The sequence below is a fragment of the Carya illinoinensis genome, chromosome 6, assembly GCF_018687715.1.
Source record: "Carya illinoinensis cultivar Pawnee chromosome 6, C.illinoinensisPawnee_v1, whole genome shotgun sequence".
NCBI lineage: Eukaryota > Viridiplantae > Streptophyta > Magnoliopsida > Fagales > Juglandaceae > Carya > Carya illinoinensis.
Genome location: NC_056757.1, coordinates 36,564,298 through 36,579,034, shown reverse-complemented (window position 1 = coordinate 36,579,034; position 14,737 = coordinate 36,564,298). Strand labels below are relative to the sequence as shown.

The 14,737-nt window shown below is 33.3% G+C and overlaps 1 protein-coding gene across 2 annotated transcripts; it reads right to left on the bottom strand.

Moving 5' to 3' along the window:
* Positions 1 to 2,737: 2,737 nt before the first annotated feature.
* Positions 2,738 to 6,459, bottom strand: LOC122313805 (abscisic acid 8'-hydroxylase 4). Of its 2 annotated transcripts, none has more exons than XM_043129047.1 (9): positions 6,208 to 6,459; positions 5,066 to 5,390; positions 4,638 to 4,787; positions 4,273 to 4,521; positions 4,088 to 4,177; positions 3,918 to 3,996; positions 3,712 to 3,818; positions 3,280 to 3,398; positions 2,738 to 3,141 (listed from the first exon to the last, which is right to left on the bottom strand). In XM_043129047.1, exons 2-9 carry the CDS (start codon positions 5,342 to 5,344, stop codon positions 3,012 to 3,014), a joined length of 1,203 nt encoding a protein of 400 aa, XP_042984981.1. In that variant the 5' UTR covers positions 5,345 to 5,390; positions 6,208 to 6,459; the 3' UTR covers positions 2,738 to 3,011. The 2 variants fall into 2 exon arrangements, with proteins under 2 accessions (XP_042984981.1, XP_042984980.1); XM_043129046.1 differs by lacking the exon at positions 6,208 to 6,459 and adding an exon at positions 5,508 to 6,084.
* Between the last annotated feature and the right edge of the window lie 8,278 nt (positions 6,460 to 14,737).

The window sequence follows — 14,737 nt, the reverse complement described above, 5'->3', positions numbered from 1 at the left end:
TGGCGGGCGGGAAAAAAATATTAATAATGCAGTAATGCCAGCCATATATGCATTAAAAAAAAATAGTATGAAACAGCAAGTAATCTAAGAAAAAATCACTGTTGTCAACTAAATTCTGAGCAGGTCAGGAGTAGAGGTAGAAAAATATTCATCATCGGATTAGATCATTGCCGACTTAAATATTAAGTATTAAATATCAAAAGAAGTATTTAAAAAGATGTTATTCAAACTAATATTTGTTCGATATAAGTGTAAGGGATTTTTTTCCTTGGACCGAAAGTCTAGAAGACAAACTCAAATACGAGGATCCCAACTTGACTTGACGGCCCTTTGACCCGTTAGGGGCCCTTAGCCCCTCCTCCATTTTGACAACGTGCACCTGTAAGATTAAAATGACAAAAAATTACGTCGTATTAATGACGTTGCCCCAAGAGCCATGTCACATTAAAAGATTCTGATTAAAGAAACGATTGAGGGGATATATACCCCTGACATAAGGTATGAGCAGTCCCTTAAAGCCTTATATAAAACTCAATCCCCAGGCACGATTAATTCTCTCTAATTTTTTTACACTCTCATACGAACTACTAATAGGATATTAATTTAAATATCAGAGACTCTCCAGCTTCTATCAAAACTCTTAAAGTGCGTAGGTAGAAGTCCGAAGACTCAAGTTGCTAGAACCCGGCTTAAAAGCGTGCGAAAACGATATTAACAATAAATATATTATCTTGTATCAAAATTATAAGCTGTATATATATATATAGTTAATTAGGTTCTATAATCCCAAGAAATAATATATATTCATTTATTACGTGGGGAGTGTGTCATTCATATCACCTATTCACGTGGTACGTACTAGAAAATGGTGGTTTGTTAGAGATAAATAAGCATGCATGCTTGCAGCTGCATCTCATCATGTAAATGGAAGTTTTACTAATTGATCTCAAGCGACAAGTCTTTTTTCTTGAAGAGTCATGAAACCCAGTACTTTATATTGATCTTTCTTTTTGAAAAACGGATAGTACTGACATAGCTTATGTGTACGTACGTTATATCAAAGCCTAATTTTGCCATCATTATATATATATATATATATGTAAATTATATGGATTAATATCATGCAAGAATTAATGTTGGGTGGCTAGCTAGCTGATGGCCTTTAGGTGCATGGATGCGGGGTAACTGTGAGTAAGAGTTTAGATGTTGATAAGTGTTGAAATATATTGTAAATGATAGTGAAAAAATAAATAAAAAATAATAATAAATAATAATAATAAAATAAATAATAATATTGAGTGTTGAAAAGTGTAACACCTAAGCCGGCCTCGTCGGGATTGAGTTCTCTGAGAAATTCAGGGAGAAGATCAGTACTATATATGTTTTAGGAATGCGTGCGTGCTTTATCTGCATATACAGAAATAGGATTTTGCTACGAAACCTTTCAATACTTTATTTTTTTTTTAATTTTTATTATTTTATTTTTTATTAAATATTTAATATATAAATAATGAATAAAATAATTAAATTAATTTATAAAGAATAAATTTAAAATAAAATATTAAAAAAATATTAAAAAATTAAAAAAAATAGAATATTAGAATGTTAGATTTTTTGATATATGATTTCATTGAGTGAAACGTTTTTTTTACATTTTTTCTTTTTATGGACGTCGAAAGTAGCTAGTGGTACGGATGGATTAAGGTGGATTCCGTTCATAATGATTATGTAAACTAGGAAGATCGCAAAGCAAAGATATCATGCATCCACACGACAGGCCGCCAGGTTGAAATGATGAGCAAGGATGCAAAAGGCTGGCTTATGGTACTCATGCTCATGTTGACCATGCCATGTGAATGTGGAGTACTGCAGATCATCAGGTGGTGTTAGTTCTGATCATAATTTCTATTCTCTTGCGATGATCGATGATGATGCGAGGATATTGCCAATTAAAACGACACTATCACATATGGGCCGGACAATGCAAGATCAAATTAGGGCTTCTGATCTGTTTCATTTTATAATAAGGTTTTAGGCTGAATTGAGTTGCCTTTCGTTTCAAGGACTAGTTCTGGGAGTACTGAAACATCATTAATTAATCTTTTTTAACTAATATATCTCCTAATACATGAATGATCAGGTCCTGACCATGTATGCTACAACCTTCCACTTACTCCGACTACTCATTATACATACGTACAGATCATTCTTCTGACTATATATGTATTCCAACTTTTTTGAACTTGATCGTATCACTTACATATCTTGATCAGATTGCTTCTGATCTTCATTTTATGCAGTATTTTTATTTTTTCTTGTTCAATGTATCCTACTTCCAAACCGTTTTGGATTGCATTTTCCATTCTCGTTTTTTTGCGTTCTGGCCGGAAGCTTACGTATTGGTTGGAAACATCCAGACGAAAGGGACCTTGAAGTTATGGACCAGTACTTTTCGGCTTTACTTCTTGCTTTAAATTGGCTAACTATCTCCATAAATATCGCATTCCGAAGACGTGGTTTCAACACACCAGTTTGTACTCTGTTATGGGTCCCTCACTCACCACATCATGTTGTCAAGCTGCTTTCTATCCTGGTGAGGCCTGTGTGCATTCTTGAGTGCCCTCCAGCCAAGGGCACCTCTATTGTCATTCAGATCATCAAAGTGATAACACGTGCCTATTTTGTGACCACCTCTGTTGACCCCCCCTAAAACCATTTAGACAATGCCACGTGTAAATTGTTCAATTTATGATCCTCGCTCAATATTGACCAAAACAATACATGTCCTTTGGGCTTAGACAAGATTCACTTCGTGCTCATTACAAATACTAGATATCATAGATAATTGGGGAAAAAAAATCTTTCCCATTCAAATTCTCTCTCTAATCTCTCTGTTTATTGCACTAGTCAAAGTCAAGTTACCAGAGAATTGGTAACATGAGGAATAGGATCATAGATTAGATAGAAACCCCGTTATATATAAATTAAAAAAAGGAGGGTTTTGGGTGGGATTAGGCCTGTGAAAGCAGCACATCCTGTTTGGGACTGCTGGGTTGTTTCCAAAATATGGCTGGGAGTCCATTCAGGGGAATTGGGAATGGACCATACTGAATCCCACTTTGATATCCCACCACCTCCCACCTGCAAACATTAATAACCCCATCAAACATCAACACATATATACATTGGTCAATAGCAAGTGTAAAGCACACGCTATAAGAAAAAAAGATTTTTTTGATTAATTTATTGTAATAAAAAGACTATTCACAACTAATTTACCTGAACTTAGTTACTAGATGGTGGATCAAAACGAACATCTCTAGCTTGGCAAGCTCGTTGCCGGGACAAGCGTGCTCTCCGTTGCCAAATGGCATGAAAGTATGGGGTCTTGGAGCAACCTGCAGCCACATGTATATAAACAAATTAGTTAAAAGGCTTATTTGGAAACACAATTCTTTTAAGATATTCTCAAATTACTTCATTATTATTTATTATTATTCTCAAATTATTTAATACTATTTTCTTATTATTTCATTACTATTCCGAAATTATTTCAATATTATTAAAGGCTAGGATATTTATCCAAATTTCTCTGAAAAGGAAAGAAAAACCGACTAAAAGGGAGAGTTTAATTAAAAGGAAACTTGTGATCTCTGATCTCGGCCTAGTATTTGACTAAAAACCAACTCTTCTGTATGTGACCCCACATACCTCAAATCTAGAGGCATCAAACTTATGAGGATCTGGGAAATATTCTGGGTTGTGATGAATATTCCTGAACAGTGGCAGCACTTTCCAACCCTTTGGTATGAGATATCCTGATCAGAATATTTGAAGGAAACTTGTAAGAAACAAAAGCCTCGCAAACTTGATTGCTCAAGCCTCAAGATAGAGAATCTACTAGTTTGAATACTTACCCTTGTACTCTACATCAACCACTGCTTCCCTAAAGGTAAATGATACGATGCTTGCCATCCTCAAGCTCTCTTGGATAACCTGAAAGTTATAAAAATATCCAGCTGTACGTTTAGAAGTCCCACTTTATTGAAATTGTTATCTAGACTAGAACTAGTGAAATAGGGCATACCCTATATGTAAGTGGCATGCTCCTAGTCTGAGCCCATGTCAAGGGCCTTTCCCCTCCATCATTCTCTCCATATATTGCATTTTGCTCGGCCTGTAGTAACATACAAGCAATTACTACGTCCTTGTCCACAAACGTGAAGATTTACTACTCCAAAGTTTCTGGAACTTTAAGGTAATTATCCTCACCTTTACAGCTTCGAGAAGTTCCTGGTCATCATGGAGGTACTTGAGAATCCATGTTAGGATACTAGCTGTTGTGTCCTGAGCTGCAAACAACACTCCGATGATATTATCAGCGATTTGATCCCTAGTTAAAGTTTGCCCCTTTTGATCTTTGAAGTTCATCAAATAACCCAAGAGATCCTTCTCCAGCAGTTTTTTCTCCTCTCTTTCACAAATTATCTTGCTTACAATCTGACTAAGCCTTTTCCTTGCCTTCAAGATTTCATTGAGTAGGGAAGAGGAAGAGGGTGAAAAAAAAGGATCAGATTATTAAGTTATGCTCCAGGAAGAGGTTGTCAGGGATTTATAAGGTGATATTGCTTAATTACCGAGAGTGCTTTCGCATATGCAGTACCAGGCATTTTTGTTGGAAACGAATTGTAACCCTTATCAACTATGCAGTAGTTCTCCTTCAACTTTTCTCTATATTTGCCTTCTAACTGACCAAAGATAGAAAGAATGCCGACATCGAAAGAGAACTGCATGCGAAGGATCAAGGAGATCAATATATTAGGAAAACATGATCCAAAAAATAAAATAAAATTGCCACCCATTAACGCGAAACTGTAAAAAAGAATCTTTAAGGACCACCATTATTAAACGTTAGGTAGAAGACAATAAAAAGCCACAACTTCGTCAGTTACCCAAGAAAAAGTGTCCACGACCTCAAGGTAGATAAGCTAAAGCCACCCATAGAATCAAATTAGAAACATGTTTGATAAAGATCATGATTACTATCCATACATTGTCGACCAACCTTCTTCAGCTCGCGAAACGTATTAATGATCCCTTGCCCCCCTGCCCATGACTCCAAGGCAGAAATGGCTATGACTTCGATATCAGGAACTAGTTTCCGGATTGTCTCGGGGGATAAAGAACTTTGAACCAGCTTCCTAAGGTGGGCGTGATAGTTTCCTTGGTGAAAGAAGAGTGCGGAAGGGCCAATCATCCTCTCTTTGCTTTTGGGGTACGTGGGCTTGAACAAATGAGCATGAGTCACTAGCACAAATCGCGCCGCCTCAGGGCTAGCCAGCATGACGCTAGGACAGCCTAGTATGTGGGTTTTGAATATTTCTCCATATCTAAAACATGACCGAAAAAAAGAAGATCAGCACCATCAAGTTGAAGATCACCATGCATGCAAAAGGAAATATTTAAAGAAGAAATTAAGAATAACATCAAGCACAGGTTTTAAGAACCTTTTTTGCTTTTTAGCAAAGAATATGTTTGGGTCTTGAGAGTAGAGTTGGAGAGTATCTCCTATGTAAGGCCACCCCATTGAACCAGGAGGAAGTACTGCAGATACGCTACCAGTTTTCTTCTTCTTTTTCCTCATTAAGGGATATGAGGAAAGAGTTGTGAGAAAGAGAAATATGTATATTAGAATTGAAATAGTAGTGTCCATTCAAATGTAGCACCTCTCTCTCTCTCTCTCTCTGTGAATTCTAGCCTATTGCTGTAGTGGTGTTCTGTTTTAAGAGTGAAAGAAAGTGGATGTATATGGTGTATTATGCTGCTGGTATCAAACTACTCATGAGAAGTGATGGGGGGTGCCTTGGGGTTTATATAATGTGATGAAGAGGTGGCTAGGGAAGAGCAGAGAGACAAATCTGATAACGGGGAAAGATTTTCCCGCGAAATATATATATATATATCCCGGGGTTGCCTTAGTTAAACTAGCATTAGATATGTACGTATGATCAAAGTAAGTGGAAATTCAACTTTAGCAGAGAGACAAATCTGCTAAAGAGATATCAAGTTAAGAATGGAAGACTAGCTGTGACTAGTAAAATTCTTCATGTTATGATATATATTGACATAAAAGTGACCTAGAGATCATAGAGGCTTCTCTCTCTAAAAACAAATAATTAATTAAAATAAATAAATAATTTCACCCACGAGGAGATAAACCGTAAACGGTCAGCTGGGTTGGGTGCATGGAGGGAGGAGCGCTGCTTGCTCCTTGATTCCCTCTCTCCCCTGGACTGCCAAATCCAACTAGAATCTCCCTCCCTCCCATGGTACTCTTTTTAGCTGAATTTATTGCCTATTTTTCAGGGTTTGCTCTCATTTTTTGTTGGAAAGTACAGTTCTTCATATGATCTATAGCCGCTTGTCCCTCATCGACTTACATGTCCTGTACATCATAATTGCCTCCTCCCATCTGCCAATGAACATGTTCCCTCCAGGAGTCCAGTGTTTCGAAATTCGATCCACTGGTACGTGAGCTCCATACCCTCCGTTGGCACGTTTTTGTAGTTATCTATTCATTTTCCACGTCATATGTAATTTGTTATTTTTATTTATTTATTTAAATAAATATATTTATATTATATGTATTTAAATAAAAAAATAAAAAATAAAAAATCATATATTGATAAATAGTGACAAGAATGATAAGCTGAATTTTCTTTTCTAAAAGATAATAAGACGTAGAATTAGAGACTTTAAACACCTCATTGTCGTTCAACACCTACTACAGTAGTAGGTCATATGTTTCCTATAAAGTCCTATTACTAGAGCTTAGATTTTGAGATTTATGTATCCCTAAAAACGCTTACGTATATTAATGATTGTAAAATGTATTCCTTTATTATAAAAAATGATTATTAATAAAATTAAAGATATCGTCCTTTTTTTAAAAAATAATTAATTAGTTTCTAAAATAGTCAGCGAATTCATATTTATCTTGTGAATTGCACGACTAATTTGTATAATATAGTCTAGCTAGCACTAGTATCTTCACATGACAAATTGATGGATATCTAATATTTAGTAGACGAATTCCATATCAACTAGCTAGGGCGAAAGGAAAAAAGAAGAAGAAGAAGTAATATTGTAATAACATGAGTCTATTGCGCAATTTTCACGTACACATGATCATAGGACGGTGCCTACCATACGTCCTATTGATTCCATATATGCACACTACTGTGTGCAAAGGGCAACGTACAGTAATATCAATCAATAATTTGTTCGTGTTGATCTTCATGACCATCATTCACTTTGTGGGGCACTAATATACATTGTATGGACTTGCCGGCCTGCACCATTAGTACCCCTCATTTTCATCTCTCGATCGAGTCTTCATCAACTGACCCTACAATTTTCAAATTTTTGAATTTTTTTTATTTTTATTTTTATTAAGAGCAGGTAGCCACCTACATAGCAGTCATGTTTTAAGTTTATTTATAAAGTAATGTTACTCATCATCCTAATTCTCATCATACTCCCATCATTTTATGATGTACTATTAAATGATTGGAGATTATTTATTATATTTCATTTGTGAACCTATTATCTAATGTCATATGATAGGATAATGAGAATTAAAATAATGAATAGATTTTTTCTTATTTATAAACCCTCACTTATGGTAGAAGAATACCATAACATTATTATACTTGGGGTTTACAAGATATATCTATAAAACTTTTGGGTTGAACACGAAAAGGTCGAAAGAAGTTCGTTACTAATTCTAACCTAAACTCATCCGGGAATCTTATGAGTTACCCCATTAAATTGGTTGCAACCTAGCTTGATAGTTGATCACATTGGCATCCTCGATTCTTGGCGTGCGAGAGAACAAACACATGAAGACTGATCAAAGATGAAATCTTTAGATCGAGTAAATCCAATTTCAGAAGTTGAAATTGATCCCCAAGTACTGCAACCAAATTTGATTATTTATGGCTGAGCTCATCTCAAGCAATTAACGTGTCTAATTAAACCAGTACGAGAGACCCTCAGAGGTAAAAGAATAGTAGAGAGAGAGAGAGAGAGGGATGGGCCGAGAGGAATCTAGTTTTGGCCGGCACGGCATTCTAATTTCTTCAGCTGCAGTGCGAGGGGACCCAGTTCATGATACGGCGGTGCATTACAGCTCACGCAATCTTCAAGCCGTTTTGAACAGACACATCCCCGATATCGTAATGGCGATTGGCGAATGCTGTCTCGTTCTTATCCACCGGTCGGTGATGTTTGTAAGGACCTCTTTTTTTTTTAATTAAATAAAAACTGGAATTTTCGAGAGCTTCTCGCTGGAAACAGAGGCACGACTGACGTCACTCTCCAGGAAGCACACGTCATATGTACCGTCACTGTCGGAAACTCACTGGATAACACGTGTCGATACGAGGTGGTCCAGTGCCCATAAAAGGAACTGGCAGGTGCGCTCGTCTCAATGTATCACAAAAAATTAAACAATGATGTATTTACCATTTTTTTAACAAAGAATAAGTGTATATTTGAGATTACAGTGAAAAATATAATTTATATCTTTAGGATTTAGCTCAAGTAGTAAATTTTACTATTAAATAATGATGTATTTACCATTTTTAATTTTTTAATTTTTAAAAAAATTTTCTTTTACTTAATTATTAAGTAAGTAATTATCACTTAAATTATATATTTTTAAAATTTTTTCTTAATAGTTAAGAATGTTAAAAAAATATTTAAATAATAATAATAAATAAATATACTATAAATAATAAAATAGTGATAAAAAAGTAATAAATATATCATTACTCCAAAAAATTATAGAAAAATATCAACACACATTACTTTTTACAATATTTTTTATAAGAGTAATGATACCTTCAAATGGATAAGGTTTTTAATTAAGGAAATATAATTTTATCAATTTATCATTACTAAAATTGATAAATTTTATTATTATTATTATTATATTTTTCATATCTTTTAAAACATTTTTAATTATTAAAAAATTTTAAAAAAATATATAATTTTATTAAGAGTCACTTCTTTAATTACTATCAAGTAAAATAAATAAATAAAAATAAATAAAATACTCTCATAGTGACTTTAAAAATAATAATATGGAGGTTAAGTAATATTTTATTTTATAAAATTATAAAATAAATTTACATAATTTTTTTTTGTAATAATATTTTTTAAAAATAATTTATAAAAGATAGTATAAATTAATATTATTTTATAAAAATATCTTTATTTTAAAATATATGTTAAATATGTTGAGGTATTACAATATCTTTATTTTTTGTTTTTTATTCATTAAAATTGATATTCACAGTATTAAATTGTGTGAGTTTTATATATATTTTATTTAAAAAATATAGGCAAATTTGAAACCTATATATATAAAAAAAAGTTATTTTTTTAACTATAAATTTAATTTTTATTCATAAAAAGTACGTAGAAATAGCATATTCTAAAATTATATTTACCATTATTCTTTTTAATATATTAAGAAAATTATAAGTACTAGTGGTGAGAGTAATACTAGATAAGAATGCGAGTCTTTGGTAATTAATTTAAAAAATAGTATAAAGAAAATATTATTTATAGTTATAATTTTACTTACATAATCTAACTGCTATTAAAAATGGCAAAACTTTAAAATTTGAAATTTAAATTAAAAAAACACTAATAAACTGGGGTTGCTACTTAGTATGGATACTTATAACACTACTCAAAGTGTAATCAGTAGTTAAGGCTGTAAATGAATCAGTTTGTTTGATAGCTCGCTCGGTTAAACTCGAATCGAACTCGACTCGTGAAAAAAAAAAACTCGTTCGTTAAAGCAGATACTCGCTCGATTTGTAAATGACACATACTCGACAAAATTCGACTCTACTCGACTAAGGCTCGTTTAAGCTAGCTCTTTTCTACTCGAGTCAACTTGTTAGCTCGACTCGATTAAAACTCATTCATATATTGATAAATATATACATACATCTATGCATATATATATATATATATATGTATTAGTTAATAGTATAAGCATACCACTTTTATAATTAAATATATAATATGTATTCTAATTACTTAAATCTATATAGTAAATACACTTCATATGTATATTTTATAATTTGTATAATAATTAGTTGATAAAATTTAATAATTTCATATAGCAGTATGTGGGAACCATATATGAAATAGAGATATTCTATTAGATTAAGTGTATGTATTAATAATATATGTAGGCATATAATATATTGTTATTTTGAATAAATATCAACTAGTTAGATATTAATTATTCATAAATTGTTTAAAATTTTATAATTTAATAGAGGTTCTATTTGTTAGTTGTATAAATTTAATATTAGTTCTTATTTATTTAATTTATTAATTATTAAATCTTATTCAAAAAAGAAAAAAAAATTCAAACTCAAGCTCGAGCTCGAGCTCGGCTCGACTCGAACTCGTTTGTGGGACGAGCTCGAGTTGAAATTTTAGCTTATCGAGTCTAGCTCGAACAAAGAATTAAAAAAAATTTCGAGTTCGAACTCGAGTATTTTGAATCAAGCCGAGCTCGACAAGCCAAAACTCGGCTCGATTACAGCCCTAGACAGTAGTCATTAATTAATTAATAAGTAGATTTTTTTTAAATATAAATATCAAATTTATTTATTTATTTTTCTAAGAAAATACGTGGAACTTGCATAAATAACCATGTCAACTAAATATAGTGGGGATTAATGTAGTAAAATGAAAAATGAAGATAAAATACATGATCCGATAGTGCTTTTTTAGACAAATAATTTATTATTTTAAATGTTCATGTAAAATATATGATCCATCAAGAGTGCTCTAAGCTGAATGGATTGATCTCTGCGTTCTTGTCGATCGGCACCCACATGCATGCTTTTATAGTGCGCATTCATTTTGCTTCAGTGGAAGGAGTACTCAGTGAGTCAGTTTGTTAGCAATTAACAAAATCAATAATCTTTTCTACTAATTACTTGGCTTTTGATGGTTCAAGGCATTATGAATGAGACCTTTCCGTATCCATTCCCATCCCATCGACCCAATGAGTTATAACGCGCAATCATTGTATTTTAAATTTGAGTAATGCTACATATAGTTGTAGAGTGGATAAATACCGTGTAATAATTTTAAAAGAGACACTACAAGAAAATTGGCCTTTAAATTGGTTGCTAATAGTCTTTTCACCGCTATAAATTGACCGTAAAAGGCCAATTTTCTTGTAGTGAGAATAGAATTCACGATTAAAAAATTAATTTTTTTTTCATATAGATTCCATATTAATTTATTTTTTTAAAAAAATCTGCAGCGGAGCCATGAATGCATCATTTTACTTTGAACTTACTTTGTATATATTTTAGTCTAAAATCACTAATCAATGTTGTTATAATTAATATAGTTAAATAATTAATTGGTAGCTAGCTGCTATTTTATGTTAGCAAGCTGTCCTTATATATAAGAAATACTACAAGAAAATTAATCAGCTGTGGTATGTTATTTTCTATAAAAATAATTATTTTTTATCATAATAAATCTATTTTTTATTTCATATAATCTCTCTTAAATATTCATTTATTTTTACAGTAAAAGCTTTAATTTGGACAACTCTTTTCGTGTCTTGTCGATCGCCTCTAAAATATTAGACATTGCCTCAATAATTAGCTAGCTAGCCATTTTCCCCCCTGAATACACGCAAGTAGCAACGAATCATATAAGATTTTGTTGGAAAAATTGAGGACAGAAATACCCGAGTCCATCATCTCAAGGGTCCTACGTACGTACGTACTCAAAGTTAGTAGGAATCTTGATCATCAGATCGATATATATATATATATATGTGTGTGTGTGTGTGTATGCAGCAAATTAATTAAGAGATTAGTAGGATAAAGCTAGGCAGGCCAATGCGGTACGACACTACATGATCGATCAGCCGTCGCTCTTCCTCCTTATATATATGATTCCTTAGGATGGATGGCCTCGGCGTCACTTCTCCACGTACGTATGAATGTGACCTAACCCAGTCATGCAATTTGTTTCCAACACAATGAACACATGCACGATGAGTTTTGCTATATATATATATATATACATGTAGTCCAGCCTGTGCTTACATCACTCTTCCACTAATAATTAGTTGATGAAGAAGGACTTGCATTCAAAGTTATCCGGCGCTGGCTATAAATGCAGTACGCGCGCTTATAAAAAAGCTGCAAATTAACTAAGCAATTCTACGCATATACCCACTGAAATCATGTAAAGCTAGCTAGCCAAAAAGAAAAAGAACAGGTCTCTCGTGAGCAATCACTCTGATTATATATAATTGAAAAAAGGCATATATCGACAAGATGATCCAAAATTCAAAGTAAGTTAGGTATATATAGCACACACGCCTCTTCTTGTGGTCACGACGTTCTTAGAAGAGAAATTCTTGATAACATGATTTCGTACGTGTCTCATCACTACTAGTAGTACTGCTCAAGGCCAAGCTGCCAAGACTCAAGAGTACGACTGGCTGATTTTACTTCGGTGGTACTGTTGTATGCGTCTATATATATCCCTTTTTAATTGGTTACATTTGCATGGCTTGGAGACGCTCAGATTAGCATGCATGTCTATCGCATTTATCGTAATAAGCATATATATGGATAAGTTTACTCTTTACTGTGGAATATTTGCGAAGTCCGATAAGATGAAACCAAGATTTCAATAATTTCAATGCATCAAGGTACCCATGCATATATATATAAAGTGGTTTGATTTTGACTTATCTTCGGCCAAGTTCTTTGTTACAAATATCAAAAACTGCCCCACTACGGATATATGGCACTTAAAGTAGTCAGAGCAATTCTCAAAAGCCAAAACTCTTGCAAGAACCCTGAAGAATCTTAAAAGGCCAGCATCGATCCATGAAGATCTATTGCAAAGTAGACCTACTATATCCACCACAAGGGAATCAGACTTGCCTACATTGCATTTGCCCGCCTCGCAAAACATGATTTGACCTTCAAACTCATCTTATAAGGGTCCAAAGTGGGGTTGTTTGCTTCAGTGAGGCCAAATGTGGCAGAGCTTTCTGTGAAAGGAGGGCAAAGAAGATATGGGGATCAAAATCCACAGGACCTTCTGGAATTATCCCAGGAAACAAACAGAAAAGAGTATCCTTCCAATTTCCATATACCCAGAACGATTCGCCATATCCACCTAAATTAGCCAAACAAATCAACTGTAAAAGCTGACCTCAACCTTTGGCCAGTGGCCTTCCAAGGATTGATCATTCTATATTTGGAAGATACGGCGGATATTAGTGATCCATCCTATTTCTAAATGCCTAACCCACTCAATGCTCCCTATGATGTTGACCATGACGCCCGTGTGTGTGATACAGAGACGGCCCGCAGATAGCTATGCCACGGGCGATTCTTGTGAATGTGGAATAAAGTTCCAGCTATAGAGGAACACGTGCCCCAATGAAATGAAGGCCCGTGGTGTTGGCAATATAGCAATATTCCATCCACTCAAATTTCTCTCTTTTACTGCCATCATATATATATATATATATAGAGAGAGAGAGAGAGAGAGAGAGAGAGAGAGAGAGAGAGATTAATCACACAAAGTGACCTTCAATAAATACAGCACCATGGCCGAAAAGGGCGTAAATGAATTGAAGTTGTTGCTCTTTCCTCGAGTAGTCGGATCATTTTCTAATTGTAAGCAAGCAATTCTCAATTAGGAGTTATGCTCTCCATGAAATTGTACATTGTTCGCAGGCATGAATCTTGTTGCACAGATGATGAGAGAAAAAGTAAAACAAGAAAAAGAAAACAATAATATGATATAAAAATTTACGAAATTCGATAACTGCTTAAATATATAAAGTTGTAGAGGATTTAATGTCTTGAAAAATGATAAAATACACTTTGGTGTAAAAATGCATTATTTTAGACAATCATATTGTTCATAATAAACATATATATAAAGCTATACGATAGAAATTCTAATTTTACAAAATTGGATTATTTGTCAAGCGAATTCTATATCTAAATTAGAGTAATCAATCGTACATAATTCTTGTCGAATCCAATCATCAAATTTGACCACTATAAAAACAATTCATGCTCTAAAAACCAAACAGAATCTCACATGCATGCCACCATTCTATTTCTTTTTTTTTTTTTATTATTATTTTTATTTAACTCTTACCATAATTCTCTATATGACAATTTATTTCACACATCATGATCTCTATGAAAAGAGTGTTGTTACAGTCACTGAAACACTTCTCTCGAATTTCTACCGAATATAACTGTTTATTTTTTCAATTCAATTTTTTATATTCTTAAATTTTAAAAAAAAAAATATTTACGACACTACTTAAAAAAATTTACTTAATAACTAAGTAAGTATAAAAAAAAAAAAAAAGAGAGAAAATAAAAGAAGAAATGGATGGGGTACACTTTTGGGGTCCCGAATTATTTCTCCCACGAAAAAGCAATTTTTCATTTGGAACACAATAAAGTTATATATTCTGATTCCAAAATGGTTCATCGCTGCTTTGTCCATATGCCCCATCATTATGCTCTGAAAACCAGTACGGATTGGAAGTGCATAAATACTGTTGATTGACGGGGAAAATCTCGGAACAATGATATCCCACATGAATAACATAATTCTAATTACAGCT